Source organism: Clarias gariepinus, chromosome 11 (genome assembly GCF_024256425.1).
Source record: "Clarias gariepinus isolate MV-2021 ecotype Netherlands chromosome 11, CGAR_prim_01v2, whole genome shotgun sequence".
Classification (NCBI taxonomy): Eukaryota; Metazoa; Chordata; class Actinopteri; order Siluriformes; family Clariidae; genus Clarias; species Clarias gariepinus.
Genome location: NC_071110.1, coordinates 4369033 through 4386366, shown reverse-complemented (window position 1 = coordinate 4386366; position 17334 = coordinate 4369033). Strand labels below are relative to the sequence as shown.

The 17334-nt window shown below is 41.2% G+C and overlaps 1 protein-coding gene and 1 pseudogene across 1 annotated transcript; one reads left to right on the top strand and one right to left on the bottom strand.

Moving 5' to 3' along the window:
- LOC128533244 (olfactory receptor 52B2-like) lies at window positions 1-935 on the bottom strand (annotated as a pseudogene).
- An 8436-nt stretch (window positions 936-9371) lies between these two features.
- LOC128532621 (uncharacterized) lies at window positions 9372-14678 on the top strand. The gene is made up of 2 exons (XM_053506691.1): window positions 9372-10016; window positions 14257-14678. Exons 1-2 carry the CDS (start codon window positions 9453-9455, stop codon window positions 14443-14445), a joined length of 753 nt encoding a protein of 250 aa, XP_053362666.1. The 5' UTR covers window positions 9372-9452; the 3' UTR covers window positions 14446-14678.
- The last annotated feature ends 2656 nt before the right edge of the window (window positions 14679-17334 follow it).

Sequence of the window (17334 nt, the reverse complement as noted above, 5' to 3'; positions counted from 1 at the left end):
TTAGTTAAGCTTTTTGTTAAATAGAAAATATCTTCCTATCAATGTTAAGATTGTTTGTTGAATTTCCTTTGTTTTTAGCCCATAAATTAAAGGGTTGAGAATTGGTGGAAAGATAATGACTGAAACACCAAAAGCCCTTCTTAAGTGTGGAGATACTGATTCTAACCTGTGAGAAACTAGTAGTAAGAATGTGTTAACCTCAAAACCTCAGAAAAACAACTAAATGTGTCCCACAAGTTTGCATTGTCTTACTTATAGATTTTTTCTGTTTAGTAGAAAGACAAGTTATTCGAATTTTTATATACTGTATGTCAATAATACTATTAGTATGGAAGAGCCTGGTATAAGAGCTATAGTAAACAACCCATAATAGTTATTCACTCTAGTATCCTCACAGCTTAACTTCATTAAAGATGGATTATTGCAATATGCGTCCACTATGTTTGTCCTGCAAATTGTTTTGCTTAACGTGAGTGCAAATACAGACCCGATAATGGCAAAGAACAATTAGATTGTGGTATCTCAAAGGTTTGCATATGGCAATGTATCTGTCATAAGCCATGGCATTGAGAAATAAAAGTGACCCACATAAGTAGAGGTGAAATAGGATGCCCAGTACTGTACAGGCAAGGTAGGATATTTTCTCTACTGTAAGACAATATGGTACAAAGCATTTGAGGGTAAAAACCTGTAGCTCCCATCAAGTCACATATGAACAAATTAAAGAGCAGTACATACATAGGTTTATGCAGATCCCTTTTTACAATAATAGTGACGAGTATTATGGATTGAAAGAACAAAATTGAACAGTATGTGATGATGCCAAAAATGAATATAGAAATAACACTAGATGGTGGTATGTCCCATGATTCCATAGTCAGCATAGTCATAAAACGTGCTACATCTGAAATATTAAATGATGTGTCTTTCCCCATTCTAACTTCAAGACCTAGGAAAGTAATATAAAAGAATATGAGTTAAAAACATTAAACATGGGCAAATTATTATGTTTTACAGCAACTATCATTTTGTAACAATAACAAACCTGACTAAGACATATGTTGTTAACAAATTCCGTTAAACACCCACAGGATCATCATGCTAAAGAAGTAAAAAGATCTGAGATGATGGTGTTCATTTTTACATTGGATATTTAACCAGAGACCTAAAATATTTGAATCTGTTTATGTTGACTTGATCTCATAGGTTAACTATTTTTCAAATCCCAGTTGTTGATACCAGATTACATGAGATGATCAGTTTATGTGTCTATGCAGCGGCCTGTAGTATCAAACAAATCAAGTAATATGATGAGATAAATGTGCACTAGCACATCATTTTCGTGATGCAAGATAAAAATAAGTCATACCTTTCTTAGAAGGAATCAGTACACTGCTGGAAATAAGAAAAACCCATGATGCCCTTAAACTATAAAAGAAAGTGGTCAATAATGATGTCACATTAAAGCGAGCTGTAATGCTAATGATGATACCATCATTCTATTCAGTTAAATTTTATTTATATAGCGCTTTTTACAATGGTCATTGTCTCAAAGCAGCTCCACAAAATACACCAAAAAATATGGAAGTGTGTATGTGAGAAAAAAAAATGTGTTTAGATAATAATGAGATTGTCCCTGATGAGCAAGTCAATGGTGTCGGAGACGGTAGCAAGAAAAAACTCCCTGAGAAAGAAATCTTGAGAGGAGCCAAACTCAACAGGGAACCCATTCTCTTTGGGTGTTAACGAATAACAGGAATTATATAATGACATCATGTAGGTTAGGCTGCTGGAAGTTCAGTATAACAGAAGTCTATAATCATGAAGCCTAGTTAAGCACAGGGATGAGTCTGCAGGTGGAGAGGACAGAGGTGGGTCTGGATCACAGGGAGCTCAGGAGCACCAAGTGTAGATCCAAACCATCATGAAGCAGAGTCCAGCTGGAGCTGGCCCTTCTCTGGATGCCTCAAGATCCTCGCAGGGTTGGCCTCTGCCTACTGGAGCTGGCACAATCACCAGATGCCTCGGAATGGGTAGAGAAAGAAAGAACAGGCGGAAAAGAATTAGCGTAGATGCCATTCAGGATATTAACAGACTATATCTCATCATGCTACTGCATTTACAGTAGATGTTTTGGAGTATGAGGTTACATTTCATATCTTATTTATTGAGGACGCAGGACAACCACCTAGTAATGCATTACAATCATCCAGTCTGAAGGTCATGAATGCATGAACCAGCTTTTCTGCATCAAATATGATAGAATGTTTCTAAGCTTGGCAATATTCCTAAGGTGGGAAAAGGCCGTTTTCATAATATTGAAAATTTATTTTCAAAGAATACATTACTGTCCAATATTACGCCCAGGTCTTTCACTGTCGAGCTGGTAGTAATAGTACATCCTTCTAAGCGCAATCTGAATTGTGAGAACTGTTGCGTATTGTTTTTTGGGCCAATAAATAATATCTCTGTCTTATCTGAAGGTAGTAAGAGAAAATTTTCATTCATTCAATCTTTTATATCTTGGACACACTCAGTTAATCTAGACAACTTATTTTGTTTGGTTTTGTTGAAATGTGTAACTGAGTATCATCACATTAACAATGGAAACTAATCCCATGTCTTTCAATGATGTTACCCAAGGGAAGCATGTACAGATGTGGCCACTAAGACTGCACGTGTTTTCCCGCGAGATGCCACAATTTAGCGCAACATTCGGGAATTTAAATTTCACTGAATATCCGCCAGATGGCGCATGGAAAGACTTTATCTAAAAGCCGGACCAAGTACTGTACAATGAATAACTGTGTATAATTACTTAGCCTAAAACAATATTGTTTCCAATGCTGAAGCAAACATGAATTTTATTTTGCTTTACAACAGATCTTTCATGATGAATGTGTGCTTTAAAATTCTTAATAAGTTTCTTATATAGTTTTTGTAATGTTTTAACAGGGACAAAACAGTGAAAGACATGGCAATGTCTCGGTTTAAATGGTATTAAAATTAATTTAATTTCCTGATAGTAGGCTATCTTATAGTGTTAACTGCGAATGTCCTGATTCGTGAATATGCTAACATATCTTATTTAAAACGTAAAAATGTGTCGACATCATCAGAAAACATGAATTAACTATATATATTATATTATTAGGTAAATATTATTTTATGAACACGAACTTCTTCGGGCTTTTTATAATAATCATCATATTTGCTGTTTGTGTCCAGCATTTAATAATTATTTCATCCATTATTTAACCACGGCTGAAAATAATAGCTGGAATGTGATGTGATTGTGAATTCATGACTGAAATAAAGCTGTTCGTCTTTTGTAAAGTACTTTCACTTTACAAAAGGCAGCGTTTTTATCAAAAGGTTGATAAACGCGTGTTGTACAGTATATACAACGCGACAGCGCGCTCAGTTACTGTAATCCCACTTCTCACCTTTCATGTAGGTCTTCTCGGATTTATTAATTAGTTTTAAACCCCTCAAAAATGCGTGTGTATACAGCTCAAAACCCCCCTCAGTTATTAAAGGATTGCATCTATTTAGAAAAAATGCCCCAGGGATTTCGGAGCTTCAGGAAATCTCCCGGCGCTCTGCGCATAACACCGGGCCAAATCATGTCGGAAAGAAGTTATAAACGTTTTCTAAACGTGGGCTATTGTTTTTTTACTTATAATATTTGTTAATTTAATTTAAATGAGGTTTGGGCTCAGGACTTTGATTCGGCATCGTGATTCTCATCTTTAATTTACTCCATAGTTTTAATCAGCACTCAGCCGCATGCATAAAGTTTTCCAGAGCGCCCCGGCAGAAGTAGACTAATGATTATGAACGCGTCGGGAAAACAGCAAGCAAACTGACTCTGACCATTAAAATAAACGTTTGCGTTCATTTTCTGCCGCGCTCAAGTTCACCAAAACAATACAGAACAGCGCACCTTATTTGCTTTCAAACATTTACAAAATCACAACGTTTTTTCGTTATTGTGAGTGCGCTTAAATAAAAGTTGAGTCTTATAAAGGCATGTAGTCTTATATAGTTTTATTATATAGTTTTTGCACATTAATCAGAGTCCTCATCTGTTACATTTTTGAGGACAATAGTTTTTTTTTTTCAGCCTGTCATGGCGTGCGCCCAAATCAATATCGCTCCTCGCTCACTAGTTAGGCGGCCTCCCCATCAGATATGCGAAGAAGCGGGGCTGCGGAATTAGGCACGAATGGTGAAGAAGAGCTCTCCTTGCTAAAGATCCCGGGCTTGCAACCCGCGCTATAAAATACTCGGGGTTTGTTGGTTTACAGTGGATTTTACTACGCGGTGTGAGTGAGACGCGCGCACACAACGCGGAAGTGCGGCATGCAAACGGGGCAAATGGAACGCGCCCCAGGGACTTCAAAGAAGAGCCAGCGCGAGCGGACGGAGGCAGGAGCTGCTGTCCGCGGATGGCCGTCGTACTCGTATTTTATAGCGCGGGGTGCAAGCCCGGGATCATTGGCATGGATAGCTCACCAGCATGTCATGGGGGCATTATAAGATTTGTATTGAAAACTTCTAACTAAAAAGTGGCAGCTGGCACACCTAAAAATAGACGCAGGTTAATTTTTTTTATAGTCTAAATTAAAATCCTCCTCTTTAGTGCCTCCTATTCCTATTAATCCTATTGTTCTTTTAGTGTCACTGCGTGTGCTTACAATGCCAGACAACATTCAAATGCAAATTATTCACTCTCCCCAAGTGTGAATCAGCTGTTCTCACCTATACATATTAACCTATACGTTCTCACCTAAAGTGTTTAGGTAAAATTCCACCTATACAAGTGTGACAAATATGCAAAGAAAAAAAGGAAGGGGCAAATACTTTTTCATGGCACTTCACATGTAGTCAGATTGTTCCACTGGGCTGAAACTGTGGCAGGTGGAGTTATAGCACTTTTCAAATCACACTAACTATACACTGATATAAATAACTTTGAATGATAAATGCTTTTTAGCACCCTTGTGACTCAGTAAGACACAATGCACAGAATATTTTCAACAGCCTGTAAATGATATATTTTATTTTTGATATAAGAGGATGTCTGGCAGAGGGCGTTTGCTTATCTGGCAGATGTCGCCGAGACATCTGTGCCAGATGTTAGAACGACGCTTAGCCTACATATTTAAGACGTAAGTGAATTAAAACGTCCTTAATCTGCTCCTTGGACGATGTTAATCAGATGTTCATACATCTGCCAAATGTCTGATTCATGTCAGATAGACGTCGTTTTATTAAAAAAAAAAAAAACCTGCCATTATTTTTAATTAAATACCCTCGGTTAATTATAATTAACCATGGACAACAGAATTCTGTGAAGGAAGGAAGCATAAGACAAACGGGATAAAACTAAGATTTTTATTTTATATTTAATAAAAACTGTTTTACACCTGCAGCAACTTACAAATGAGGTCTCAATTTGAAAAGATGTACAAAACATAAAACACCACAAATAAGTATTAATGATATAAAAAAAATTTTTACACCAACAGAAATGTTTTGTCCTTTAACTGTACATACGTTATGACTTTTAAATACAAACTGGATTCCAAAAACGTTGAGACACTATACAAATCGTGAATAAAAACTGAATGCAATGATGTGGAGGTGCCAACTTCTAATATTTTATTCAGAATAGAACATAAATCACGGAACAAAAGTTTAAACTGAGAAAATATAATTTTAAGGGAAAAATATGTTGATTCAAAATTTCATTGTGTCAACAAATCCCAAAAAATTTGGGACAAGGCCATTTTCACCACTGTGTGGCATCTCCCCTTCTTCTTACAACACTCAACAGACGTCTGGGGACCGAGGAGACCAGTTTCTCAAGTTTAAAAATAGGAATGCTCTCCCATTCTTGTCTAATACAGGCCTCTAACTGTTCAATCGTCTTGGGCCTTCTTTGTCGCACCTTCCTTTTTATGATGCGCCAAATGTTCTCTATAGGTGAAAGATCTGGACTGCAGACTGGCCATTTCAGTACCCGGATCCTTCTCCTACGCAGCCATGATGTTGTGATTGATAAATTTTGTGGTGATTGTGGTCTTCCCTGTAAGAGATGACGTCTGGATGGGAGCATATGTTGTTCTAGAACCTGAATATATTTTTCTGCATTGCTGGTGCCTTTCCAGACATGCAAGCTGCCCATGCCACATGTACTCATGCAACCCCATACCATCAGAAAAGCAGGCTTCTGAACTAGCCTGCTTCTGACAACCCAAGCGTTAATAACAACTTGGGTTGTCCTTGTCCTCTTTGGTCTGGATGACATGGCGTCCCAGATTTCCAAAAAAAAACGTAGAATCGTGACTCGTCTGACCACAGAACAGTCTTCCATTTTGCCACACTCCATTTTAAATGATCCCCGGCCCAGTGAAAATGCCTGAGCTTGTGGATCTTGCTTAGAAATGGCTTCTTCTTTGCACTGTAGAGTTTCAGCTGGCAACGTCTGATGGCACGGTGGATTGTGTTCACAGACAATGGTTTCTGGAAGTATTCCTGAGCCCATTCTGTGATTTCCTTTACAGTAGCATTCCTGTTTATTGTGCAGTGTCGTTTAAGGGCCCAGAGATCACGGGCATCCAGTATGGTTTTACGCCCTTGACCCTTACGCACATAGATTGTTCCAGATTCTCTGAATTTTCGGATGATGTTATGCACAGTTGATAATGATAACTGCAAAGTCTTTGCAATTTTTCGCTGGGTAACACCTTTCTGATATTGCTCCACTATCTTTCTGCGCAACTTTGTTGAAATTGGTGATCCTTTACCCATCTTGGCTTCTGAAAGACACTGCCACTCTGAGAAGCTCTTTTTATACCCAATCATGTTGCCAATTGACCTAATTAGTGTTAATTGGTCTTCCAGCTCCTCGTTATGCTTAAATTTACTTTCTCCAGCCTCTTATTGCTACTTTGTTGTACTTCATGTTGGGAGGATTATCTAACTCATCCATGTATTCAATGTCTTCCATAACATTGTGGCAAGTTACCAGACACAGGGCGAAAGTGCTTAATGACTTTCCATCCTCTGACTTTATTTCAGGCCATCTGAATGCCTTTTACATCAGCGCTGTTGCAATTTTTAGTTCATTTCCAACCCTGTCGTGTAACAGTTTCTTTGTTTCTGCATAACCACGACTATCTGGCATATGCTGGCAGCTCTTCACAAGATCTCTAGGCTCTCCTCTAGTGTATGCTCAAGAAAGTATAGCTTATCAGCATCACTATCAGCTCTAGACTCAACAACATGTTCAACGCCTTCATAAAAGACCTAATCTCAAGCGGGTCTCCAAAAAACAAAGAACATCGCGGAAATTGAATTGAATTGATATTTGCCATAATCAACAAATGATTGTACAGGGGAGGAGACTAGGTATTTTCTCCTCCCCTCACGAACTTTATAAAAGGAGTATGCTTTTCTTTGTGAATTCAGTCTGAACTTGGTACTGCTTGGGTTTTGAACCAAAGCATTGTTAAGCTGGCTCATCTGGGTTCTTATTGCTGCAATAAAAGCCTGACTTACTTCTTCCAGCTCTGCGTGGCGTCTGAAATCTTCTTTAATTCTCTTTGTAAGTAGTTTATTAAATGTTTAATATTTTAAACTAAAAGCAACATCAACAAGTAAAAGAATTATCTCTCACATAGTATAACAACATATTTTTGCTGTGTAGTTTATTTTTTGTGTGCATAAGAATTGAATTGTGCAAAAAAGCTTGAATGAAATGCTGCGCGAAAGCGCTATGGGAAACGTTCCTCGTGACCGGTTGTGAAGCACGTGTGTGTCAAACACGCCAAAAATGTTGGCATGTATAATCTCGGTCAGGTGACGTCACTCGATTAGGTGCACCTGGAGGTTATAAATGGGCATGAACTGGTAACATCTCCAGGTCAATTTTGTCTGAAGTATGTCCAGTCACACATGCAGTGCGGCATTGGAGCGCAGCATCCCGTTCCCGCTTTTTCAGGAAACAGGGTTACAGCAAAGTACCCCGAGACGTTCCCTTTTAAAATCCACACTCGATGCTGCGCGAAAGCGCTATGGGAATGAGAATACCCACTCTGCTGCACTGCAAGTGTCTGGACCCCCAGGGTTGTGAAGTGTGCGCACAGTCCTCCAAGGAGTCTTAGACATAATTCTGGGATGCTAACTGGCATCCAACTATGAAGCCTGACAGATGTCTTGCGGAAAGGCAGCCTGCCACATGACATACTTGGAAACCCCTCTTGCCAGAGCAATTGATGAGGTAAGCCTTCTGGTCGAATGGGCCCTAATCACTAGAGGCGAAGTGTGCCACGCGCCTCATAGGCTACTAGCATCCCTAGCCCGACTCATCTAATAGCGGCTGCCCTTCGGCCGCGGCCCCATGACCTATGAAACCATGCTCTAATTTACGGCCCTGGCTTAATGCAGAGGTGCGCTGTAAATTGAAGAGCATGAGCTGGACACAGTGAATGAAGCCTTTACTGCTCCGGAGCTAACAGCGGAGGACAGAAGGCTTCGACTGTGGAAAGTTAGGTAAGAATGCGGAACTGCTTCTTTTTTTTTTTTTTTTTTTTTTTGCAGAAACTTCCAGCACTGAAACAGTTTAGCAGTGGACTGGGTCTACATGTTTTATGTCCTGGAATGTAAAAGATTCTGAGGGACTGTTATGAGTTTGCGTGATCCTGCCCTCTGCTGTTCTTTCTGGGTATTTGTTTGTTTTTTAGATGGGTGTTCCTCCAGATAATTCACTGGACGTTGCGATTGGTTCATCTCATCAACCAACCAGAATAAAAGGACCACCCCAAACTCCTTTCAGATGCCTTTTGTGCCACCGCGTGCGTCTTTGTATTGTGTTCCTGTTTTGCAATTCGACCTTTGTATATTTGAATATATTACCAGAGAGAACTGTCTAGTCCTGTTGTTGATATGACCTAAGCCTGTTTTGACTACGAGTGTGGATTTTGTTTTGGATTGGTTAGCCGTTTGTAAATATTATTGTAAATAGTACGTTTCATTGTATTAAGGGTTGTAGGAGGTTTGATGCCATTTCTTTTGTTGTATATATTTTGCACTCTGTTTTTTTGGTTAGGAAGTTAGGTAAGGATTATGTATTTTATTTTATTTTATTTTTAGGAATTTAGTTCATCTCGGGCAAAGACCATTTTGTTTATTATTTTGGCCTTGTCAACCTCTGAAGTTAGAACCCTTACGTTTTTGCTCAAAAATAAAAAGAAATACGTTTTCCAAATTCCTCTGCTAGTGAGACTCCTTTACTCACCTTTTGCTACAACACAGTCCCCTAGACGGTCGTAACAAAATTGGGGGCTCGTCCGACTATTTCTAACGAAAAAGAAAACTTATGAAATTGGCCTTGTGTTAGCATTTGCCTAGTGGTTTGCATTTTAAGGAGGAGGGAATTGGAAATGTCTTCTAAATTTGAATTAGATCAATTCGCGATCCAGCCAACAGCACAGCAATTGGACATTTGCCGCAAAGATAATTTGTTCGCTATTGCAGATTTGTATCGGATTCAGGTGGCTCGTGGTGCTAGGAAAGCAGAAATAAAAGGAGTGATCCATGAGCATTTGATTGAGCAGGGGGTTTTACCTGGGGAACGCGAAGCAGGTGTTGCACCTGAAATGTCGGCTTCCATGGATGAGGGGGAGGAGCAACCCAAACCCACGGAGATGGCTAGCATAGATCCTGCTACTCTTCCGTCTCCTAGTAATCCCTTGCTGGCAATCAGATTGAAAGAGCTTGACTTAGAGCTGAGCAGACAGCAGTACCAGAGTCAACTGTTGCAGGTGCGGACGGTTGAACTGGAAACCCAACGAGCAATCAGGCTCAAGGAGCTGGACCTGGAGCTAAAATCCCAACAACCAGCTCACTTCCCCGCTGCTGAGGCGCCCAGCGTGAATGTGCCAGTTTCAGCTCCCGTCAATGCTTCCACTCCGAGTCCCATTCCTGCACCACGATCGCCTTTCCAAGTAAGTAAATCAGAATTCGATATTAGTAGACAAATTGCTTTAGTTCCGCTGTTCCGTGAGAGCGAAGTTGATACGTATTTTAATGTATTTGAGCGGATAGCAGCAACTCTGAAATGGCCGCGGACTGTTTGGCCACTCTTGTTGCAATGTAAACTCGTCGGAAAAGCGCAAGAAGTCTGTTCTGCTTTAACTCTTGAACAGAGCCTAAATTATGATGAAATGAAGAATGCTGTGTTGCGCGCTTATGAGTTGGTGCCTGAAGCCTACCGGCAAAAATTTCGCAATTATGTGAAAACCACTAGTCAAACGTTTGTAGAGTTCGCACGAGATAAAGCGAATTTGTTCGATAAGTGGTGCGCGGCAAGCAAAGTTATTACATTTGAACAGTTAAAGGAGTTAATGCTGTTGGAGGAATTTAAGAATTGTCTCCCTGAGAAAATAGTGATTTACTTAAATGAGCAGAAAGTGTCTTCTCTATCTGAAGCAGCGGTATTTGCCGATAAGTTTGTACTGACTCATAGAGTAGTGTATTCGTCGCCCACGAAACGAAATGTTTCCGATCGGGCTCGTAACGCTTGTTCTAAAGATGCCACAGCAGGATCAAAGAAGGCGCTAGGGGCTGTTAATGATGAAACTCGTGAGTGTTTTTACTGCCATGAAGTGGGACACCTCATCGCTGTCTGTCCCTCTCTCAAGCGTAAAGCTGGCAGGAAAACAAATGCGCCGAAAGGCGTTGCTTTGGTTGAACGTTCCTTAGTTACTATTGAATCGGCAAATACTGACACTGTGTTTGAGCCATTTATTGTTGACGGTGTTGTATTACTTAGTGAAAACTCGGAAATAAAAAATGTTCGTATCCTTAGTGATACTGGTGCGAGCCAGTCTTTAATTTTAGAAAGTGTGTTACCGTTTTCAGAGCAGTCGAGCTGCGGTTCGAGTGTATTGTTGCAAGGTCTTGGTTTGTCAGTAGTTAAAGTTCCTCTGCACAATGTACATTTGCGCTCTGGTATTGTGTCGGGGAAAGTTAAACTGGCTGTTCGTGCAGAGTTACCAGTTAAAGGTATAGCGCTTATATTAGGAAACGATTTGGCTGGTGACAAAGTTTTTTGTTTACCAGAAGTGGTAGATGTTCCGGTCGTGTACGATGGTCATGACGATTTGCAGGAAGAATTTCCGAATGTGTTTAGCACATGTGTGGTAACTCGAGCACAGGCTCAAAGGTGTAAAGACACTGTTGACCTGTCAGAAACCTTTTTGAATGAGAATAATTCCGAGAAATCTGATATAGTAGAACTAAAGACGTATGCACTCCCTAATGTTGAGTTACCGTGTGAGCGAGCTACGTTAATTGAGGCACAACGTACAGATCAAACTCTCTCTCATTGTTTTGCAGCAGCTGTCGAGCAGACCGTTTTGACAAAACACCCCATTGCCTATTTTGTTGAAGAGGGCGTGCTGATGCGCAAGTGGTCACCAAACCGTGTCAAAGATGACTGGGGCATTGTTTTTCAGGTAGTGGTTCCAAAACCTTTTAGAGAACAGGTGTTGAGTGTAGCGCATGACCATGAACTTTCTGGCCATGTGGGTATTCGAAAGACGTACGATTATTTATTGAAGTATTTCTTTTGGCCATCAATGAAATCGGATGTAGCAAAATTCTGTAAATCGTGCCATGCTTGTCAAATGGCTGGCAAACCCAACCAGGTGATTCCCCCAGCCCCATTGAAACCGATACCAGTGATTGGTGAACCTTTTGAGCGGATTATAATTGACTGTGTTGGACCATTGCCTAAAACAAAATCTGGAAATTTGTATCTCTTAACTTTAATGTGTGCATCGACTAGATATCCTGAAGCGATTCCTCTCCGTTTACTTAAAGCTCATGCAGTTGTGAAGGCGATCATTAAATTTTTTACGACTTTTGGAGTGCCTAAATGCATTCAGTCGGACCAAGGAACCAACTTCATGTCTAAAGTGTTCGCTAAGGCCATAGAAAAGTTAAATATTAAGCACCAAGTATCTACTGCGTTTCATCCTCAGTCGCAAGGTGCACTCGAACGGTTCCACCAAACACTTAAGTCTATGCTCCGAACTTTTTGCGTTGAACAACCGAAGGAATGGGATGAGGAAATTCCCCTTCTGTTGTTTGCCATTCGAACCACCACTCAAGCGTCGCTCGGATTCAGTCCGTCAGAGCTGATCTTTGGACACACGGTGCGCGGTCCTTTGAAAATTTTGCAGGAGCAAATTTTGTCCCCTACTCACCCAGCCCCCGTGAAAGACGTCCCAGAATATGTTAGTTCTTTTCGTGAGAAGCTACACAAAATGTGGAAACTGGCAAAACAATCGCTTGACTTGGCACAAAACCAAATGAAATTTCGTTATGATCAAAAAGCTGTCCAACGTTCATTTTGTGTCGGAGAGAAAGTTTTAGTCTTACTACCCGTGCCTGGTGCAGTAATGAAAGCTAAATTCACTGGTCCATATGAAATTAGGGAAAAATTGAGTGATACTAATTATGTTGTTTCCACCCCGGAGCGTAGGAAGAAGTCACGGGTCTGTCATGTCAACATGCTCAAAGCATATGTGACCCGTCACGATTCTGTGATGGAGCGTCCTGTTGTCACTGTTGCAGCAGCAGTTGTGTCCCTTGCGGAATACTCACCAGAAAAGGATGATTTGACGATGAATAGTGCCACATTCACTACTGCACGTTTGTCTAACTCAGAAACCTTGTTGAACCTTTCTTCCAAGTTATCTCACCTATCAGTTTCTAACCAAGCTGATATTAGAAACTTGATTCAGAGTTATCAAACCTTGTTCAATGATTTTCCTTCAATGACAAAAGTGTTAATGCACGACATTGATGTCAGTTCATATGTGCCTATTAAGCAAAATGCTTATCAGGTAAATCCAGTTAAAAGAGAACTTATGAAACAAGAAACCCAGTATTTACTTGAACATAATTTGGCTGTCGCGAGTTCTAGTCCTTGGTGTTCTCCATGTCTTATTGTGCCTAAATCAGACGGGTCGTCACGATTTTGTACTGATTACAGGAAGGTAAATTCAGTTACAAAAGCTGATTCTTTTCCCATGCCACGCATGGAAGATTGTGTTGACCGTGTCGGGAATGCAAAGTTTGTGACAAAACTCGACTTGCTGAAAGGATATTGGCAGGTGCCCCTTACGGCGCATGCATCTGAAATTTCTGCATTCGCCACACCTGACGTGTTCCTACAATATCGAGTTATGCCTTTCGGTCTTCGAAATTCAGGTGCCACTTTTCAGCGACTTATGTCTATCGTGTTGTCCAACATGTCTAATTGTGAGGCTTACTTAGACGATGTTGTGTGTTATAATAATACATGGGAAGATCATCTTAAAACCTTGCATGGAGTCTTTGAGCAACTTAAAGCTGCTAACCTTACTCTGAACTTGGCTAAGTGTGAATTTGGATGTGCTACTGTCACATATTTGGGAAAAGAGGTCGGAAGTGGTAGAGTTCGTCCTTTGAATTCGAAGGTTGATGCAATCCTTCATTTTCCAGTTCCTCAGAACAAAAGGGAGCTGCGTCAATTTCTTGGAATGATCGGGTATTATCGCTGTTTCTGTAGGAATTTCTCTGTAGTCGCGGGTCCTCTAACAGGACTGCTCCGAAAAGAAATTTTATTTAAATGGTCTGCTGAATGTGAAGCTGCTTTTAATGCTCTAAAATTGTTGCTGTGTACAAACCCTGTGCTTGTTGCCCCTGATTTTGAAAAGCCATTTTTGTTGGAAGTTGATGCTAGTGGTAGCGGTGCTGGCGCTGTACTATTACAGGTCGGGAATGATGGTTTAAATCATCCCATCAGTTTTTTTTCAAAAAAGTTCCTGAAACATCAGTTAAGCTATAGTACCATCGAAAAGGAAACCCTTGCATTAATTTTTGCTTTGCAACACTTTGAAGTGTACATTGGTTCCACTGTACAACCTGTCAATGTTTACACGGATCATAACCCATTAATATTTCTCCAACGCATGTCCAATGCCAACCATCGTCTCATGCGTTGGTCGTTAATTTGCCAAGGTTACAATTTGAACATTTGTCATAAAAAGGGTACCGACAATGTGATTGCTGATTCTTTATCCCGTGTTAATTAGTGTTTAAAACATACTATGTTTTATTTTATGGGTGGGGGTGTTATGAGTTTGCGTGATCCTGCCCTCTGCTGTTCTTTCTGGGTATTTGTTTGTTTTTCAGATGGGTGTTCCTCCAGATAATTCACTGGACGTTGCGATTGGTTCATCTCATCAACCAACCAGAATAAAAGGACCACCCCAAACTCCTTTCAGAGGCCTTTTGTGCCACCGCGTGCGTCTTTGTATTGTGTTCCTGTTTTGCAATTCGACCTTTGTATATTTGAATATATTACCAGAGAGAACTGTCTAGTCCTGTTGTTGATATGACCTAAGCCTGTTTTGACTACGAGTGTGGATTTTGTTTTGGATTGGTTAGCCGTTTGTAAATATTATTGTAAATAGTACGTTTCATTGTATTAAGGGTTGTAGGAGGTTTGACGCCATTTCTTTTGTTGTATATATTTTGCACTCTGTTTTTTTGGTTAGGAAGTTAGGTAAGGATTATGTATTTTATTTTATTTTATTTTTAGGAATTTAGTTCATCTCGGGCAAAGACCATTTTGTTTATTATTTTGGCCTTGTCAACCTCTGAAGTTAGAACCCTTACGTTTTTGCTCAAAAATAAAAAGAAATACGTTTTCCAAATTCCTCTGCTAGTGAGACTCCTTTACTCACCTTTTGCTACGACACAGTCCCCTAGACGGTCGTAACAGGGACAGAATTTCTTCCGTCCTCCTAGGCTAGGGCACTAGCATCTCTTACCCGACTCCTCTAATGGCGGCTGCCCTTCGGCCGCGGCTTAAGACAGATGAAACCTGCTCTAATTTACGCCACTGGCTAGTGCGGTGGTGTACTGTAAATTCTGAAGAGCATGAACTAGACACAGTTAATGAAGTCTTACTGCTCCGTAGCTGTAACGGCGGAGAACAGAGGCTTCTAGGACAACTGCGGAAGATAGTTGGGTAGGATGCAGAATAGCTCTAGCTAGCCAATGGCAAAGCCTAAGCACAACTGAAAGGCTGATGAGGCCCGCGAATAAGCCGGCAACTTAGGGGTGCTTTCCCTAAACCCCATCAGTGAGGACGTAGGCCCAAAGCGGCTATGCATGTTCTGAGTGTACTAGGGCATAAGCCTGAGGTAAATTTTCTTGCAGAAGCTCCAGCACTGAAACGGTTTGGCAGTGGACTGGGTCTGCATGTTTTGCCATGTTCCAGAATGTAAATGATCCTAAGGGACAGAATTTGTCCTGTCCTCAAAGCAGAACCTAGTGCGCTAGTCTTAGCGGCGCAAGCTTAGTCTGCTCAGGCAATATTTACAAGACTGCTGTAGTGTTCCACGCTAGGACATGTTAACCTCTTGACTGCTGGAGGGAGTATTTCAGGGCCAGAAATAAAGTCATCGTTTCGGGGCAATTGATGTGACAAACGAGCAGATGACCTCTCCAGATCCCTTGGGCTGGGCGGCCATCTAAGGCCGCGCTCCGGCCCCTGAGGGAAAAACGTCTGCCGTTAGCAACTTGCAACGACAGCACTGACCTAGAGTGGGACCCAGAGTCAAGGACGAGGGTCTGAACCACATAGAAAGAATACGAAGCTCCCGGCGCGTAGTCTTTATTGCCTCTGGGGATTGGCCCTTGGATGAAATCCCCTGGCACTTCGCCACCACTGAAAACCACTCTGGGAGCGGTGACATTACCACCTGGCCTAGCTTATACTCCCTTAGAGTGCTATAATGAATTCGTCGCGCGCAGGAGACAACTGTGCCCGCATTGCGCTCAGATCCCGTCTGACAGTCAACTTCATACGTCTTGTAGGAAGGAGAACGCTTTTTCACCCTACGCTATAAGGTTAAAAGACTTGTGAATGACCCAATGACAGAAAACCACAAGTCCCTGACAATTCAGGACTTAACAAGAGCAGAAAACGAAGTCATCAAGTTCAATCAAAACCAAAAATTCAAAGATGAAATTTCCATGTTGCAAAAGGGTGATGCGTCTGTAAAAAGGAATAGTTGCCTCTCCAAACTAGATCCAGTACTGCAGGATGGAGTGCTGAGAGTTGAAGGAAGTCTTGGTAGGTCTGTAATGCCTGAGAATGTAAAACACCCAGTCATTATACCTAAAGATTCACATCAAAGTCAAAGTCAACTTTATTGTCAATTCTGCTACATGTACAGTGCATACATATAGAGAATCAAAATTACGTTTCTCTCATCCTCGATACAAATAACACTGAAGGGAGGTAAAAAAAAAAAAAACCTTAAATAAAAACTTAGAAAACCAACAGAGGTGAGGTAATTTAGTTACTCTCCTGCAAAAAGGGACAGTTAACAACACAGAGGTGAGGTAATTTAGTTACTGTCCTGCAAAAAGGGACAGTTAACAACACAGAAGGCAGATATGGGGAGAAACGGAACAGTGCAATAGGAATAGTGCAAGTGTGCTTATTGTAGTTGATTAAAATGACAAGTGACATTATCATGATCAATATAAACCAGTAAACAAGACGGGGTATAAATACAGTATGAACAAGGTATGTACATTTTTTTTTTATGTTATTTCCTGGGTTGAGGTAGTGAAGGTACCAATGGTGCATGGAGCACAAAGTGACAGGTGCAAGAGTGTGATTGAGTGTATGTGTGAGTGTGTGTATGTGTGTTTGTGTGAGTGTTGTGTGTCTGAGTGTGTGTGTGTCTGTATGAGTGTGTCCGTGTGTGTGAAATAAAAGAGTCAGAGTATGATGGTGGGAGAGGGCGAAGAGCACAGGGGAGGCAGAGCTGGAAGGGACTTGAGCTTCCTGATCTCCTGATGGATGAAGCTGTCCTTCAGTCTGCTTGTCCTGGCTTGGAGACTTCTTAGTCTCCTCCCTGATGGTAGCAGACTAAAGAAGATCTGAGTCGGGTGGGTAGGGTCACGGGCGATGTTGAGAGCTTTCGTGTGAGGCGGGTATTGTAAATGTCCAGGAGGGAGGGGAGCGAGACACCAACGATCTTCTCAGCTGCTCTCACTATGCACTGGAGTGTTTTCCGGCAGAACGCATTGCAGGCGCCGAACCACACAGTGATGCAGCTGGTCAGGATGCTCTCAATGGTGCCTCTGTAGAAGGTGCGCATGATGGGTGTCGGGGCTCTGGTTCTTCTCAGCTTTCGGAGAAAGTAGCGACACTGTTGTGCCTTCTTGGCCAGTGCTGCAGTGTTGGTG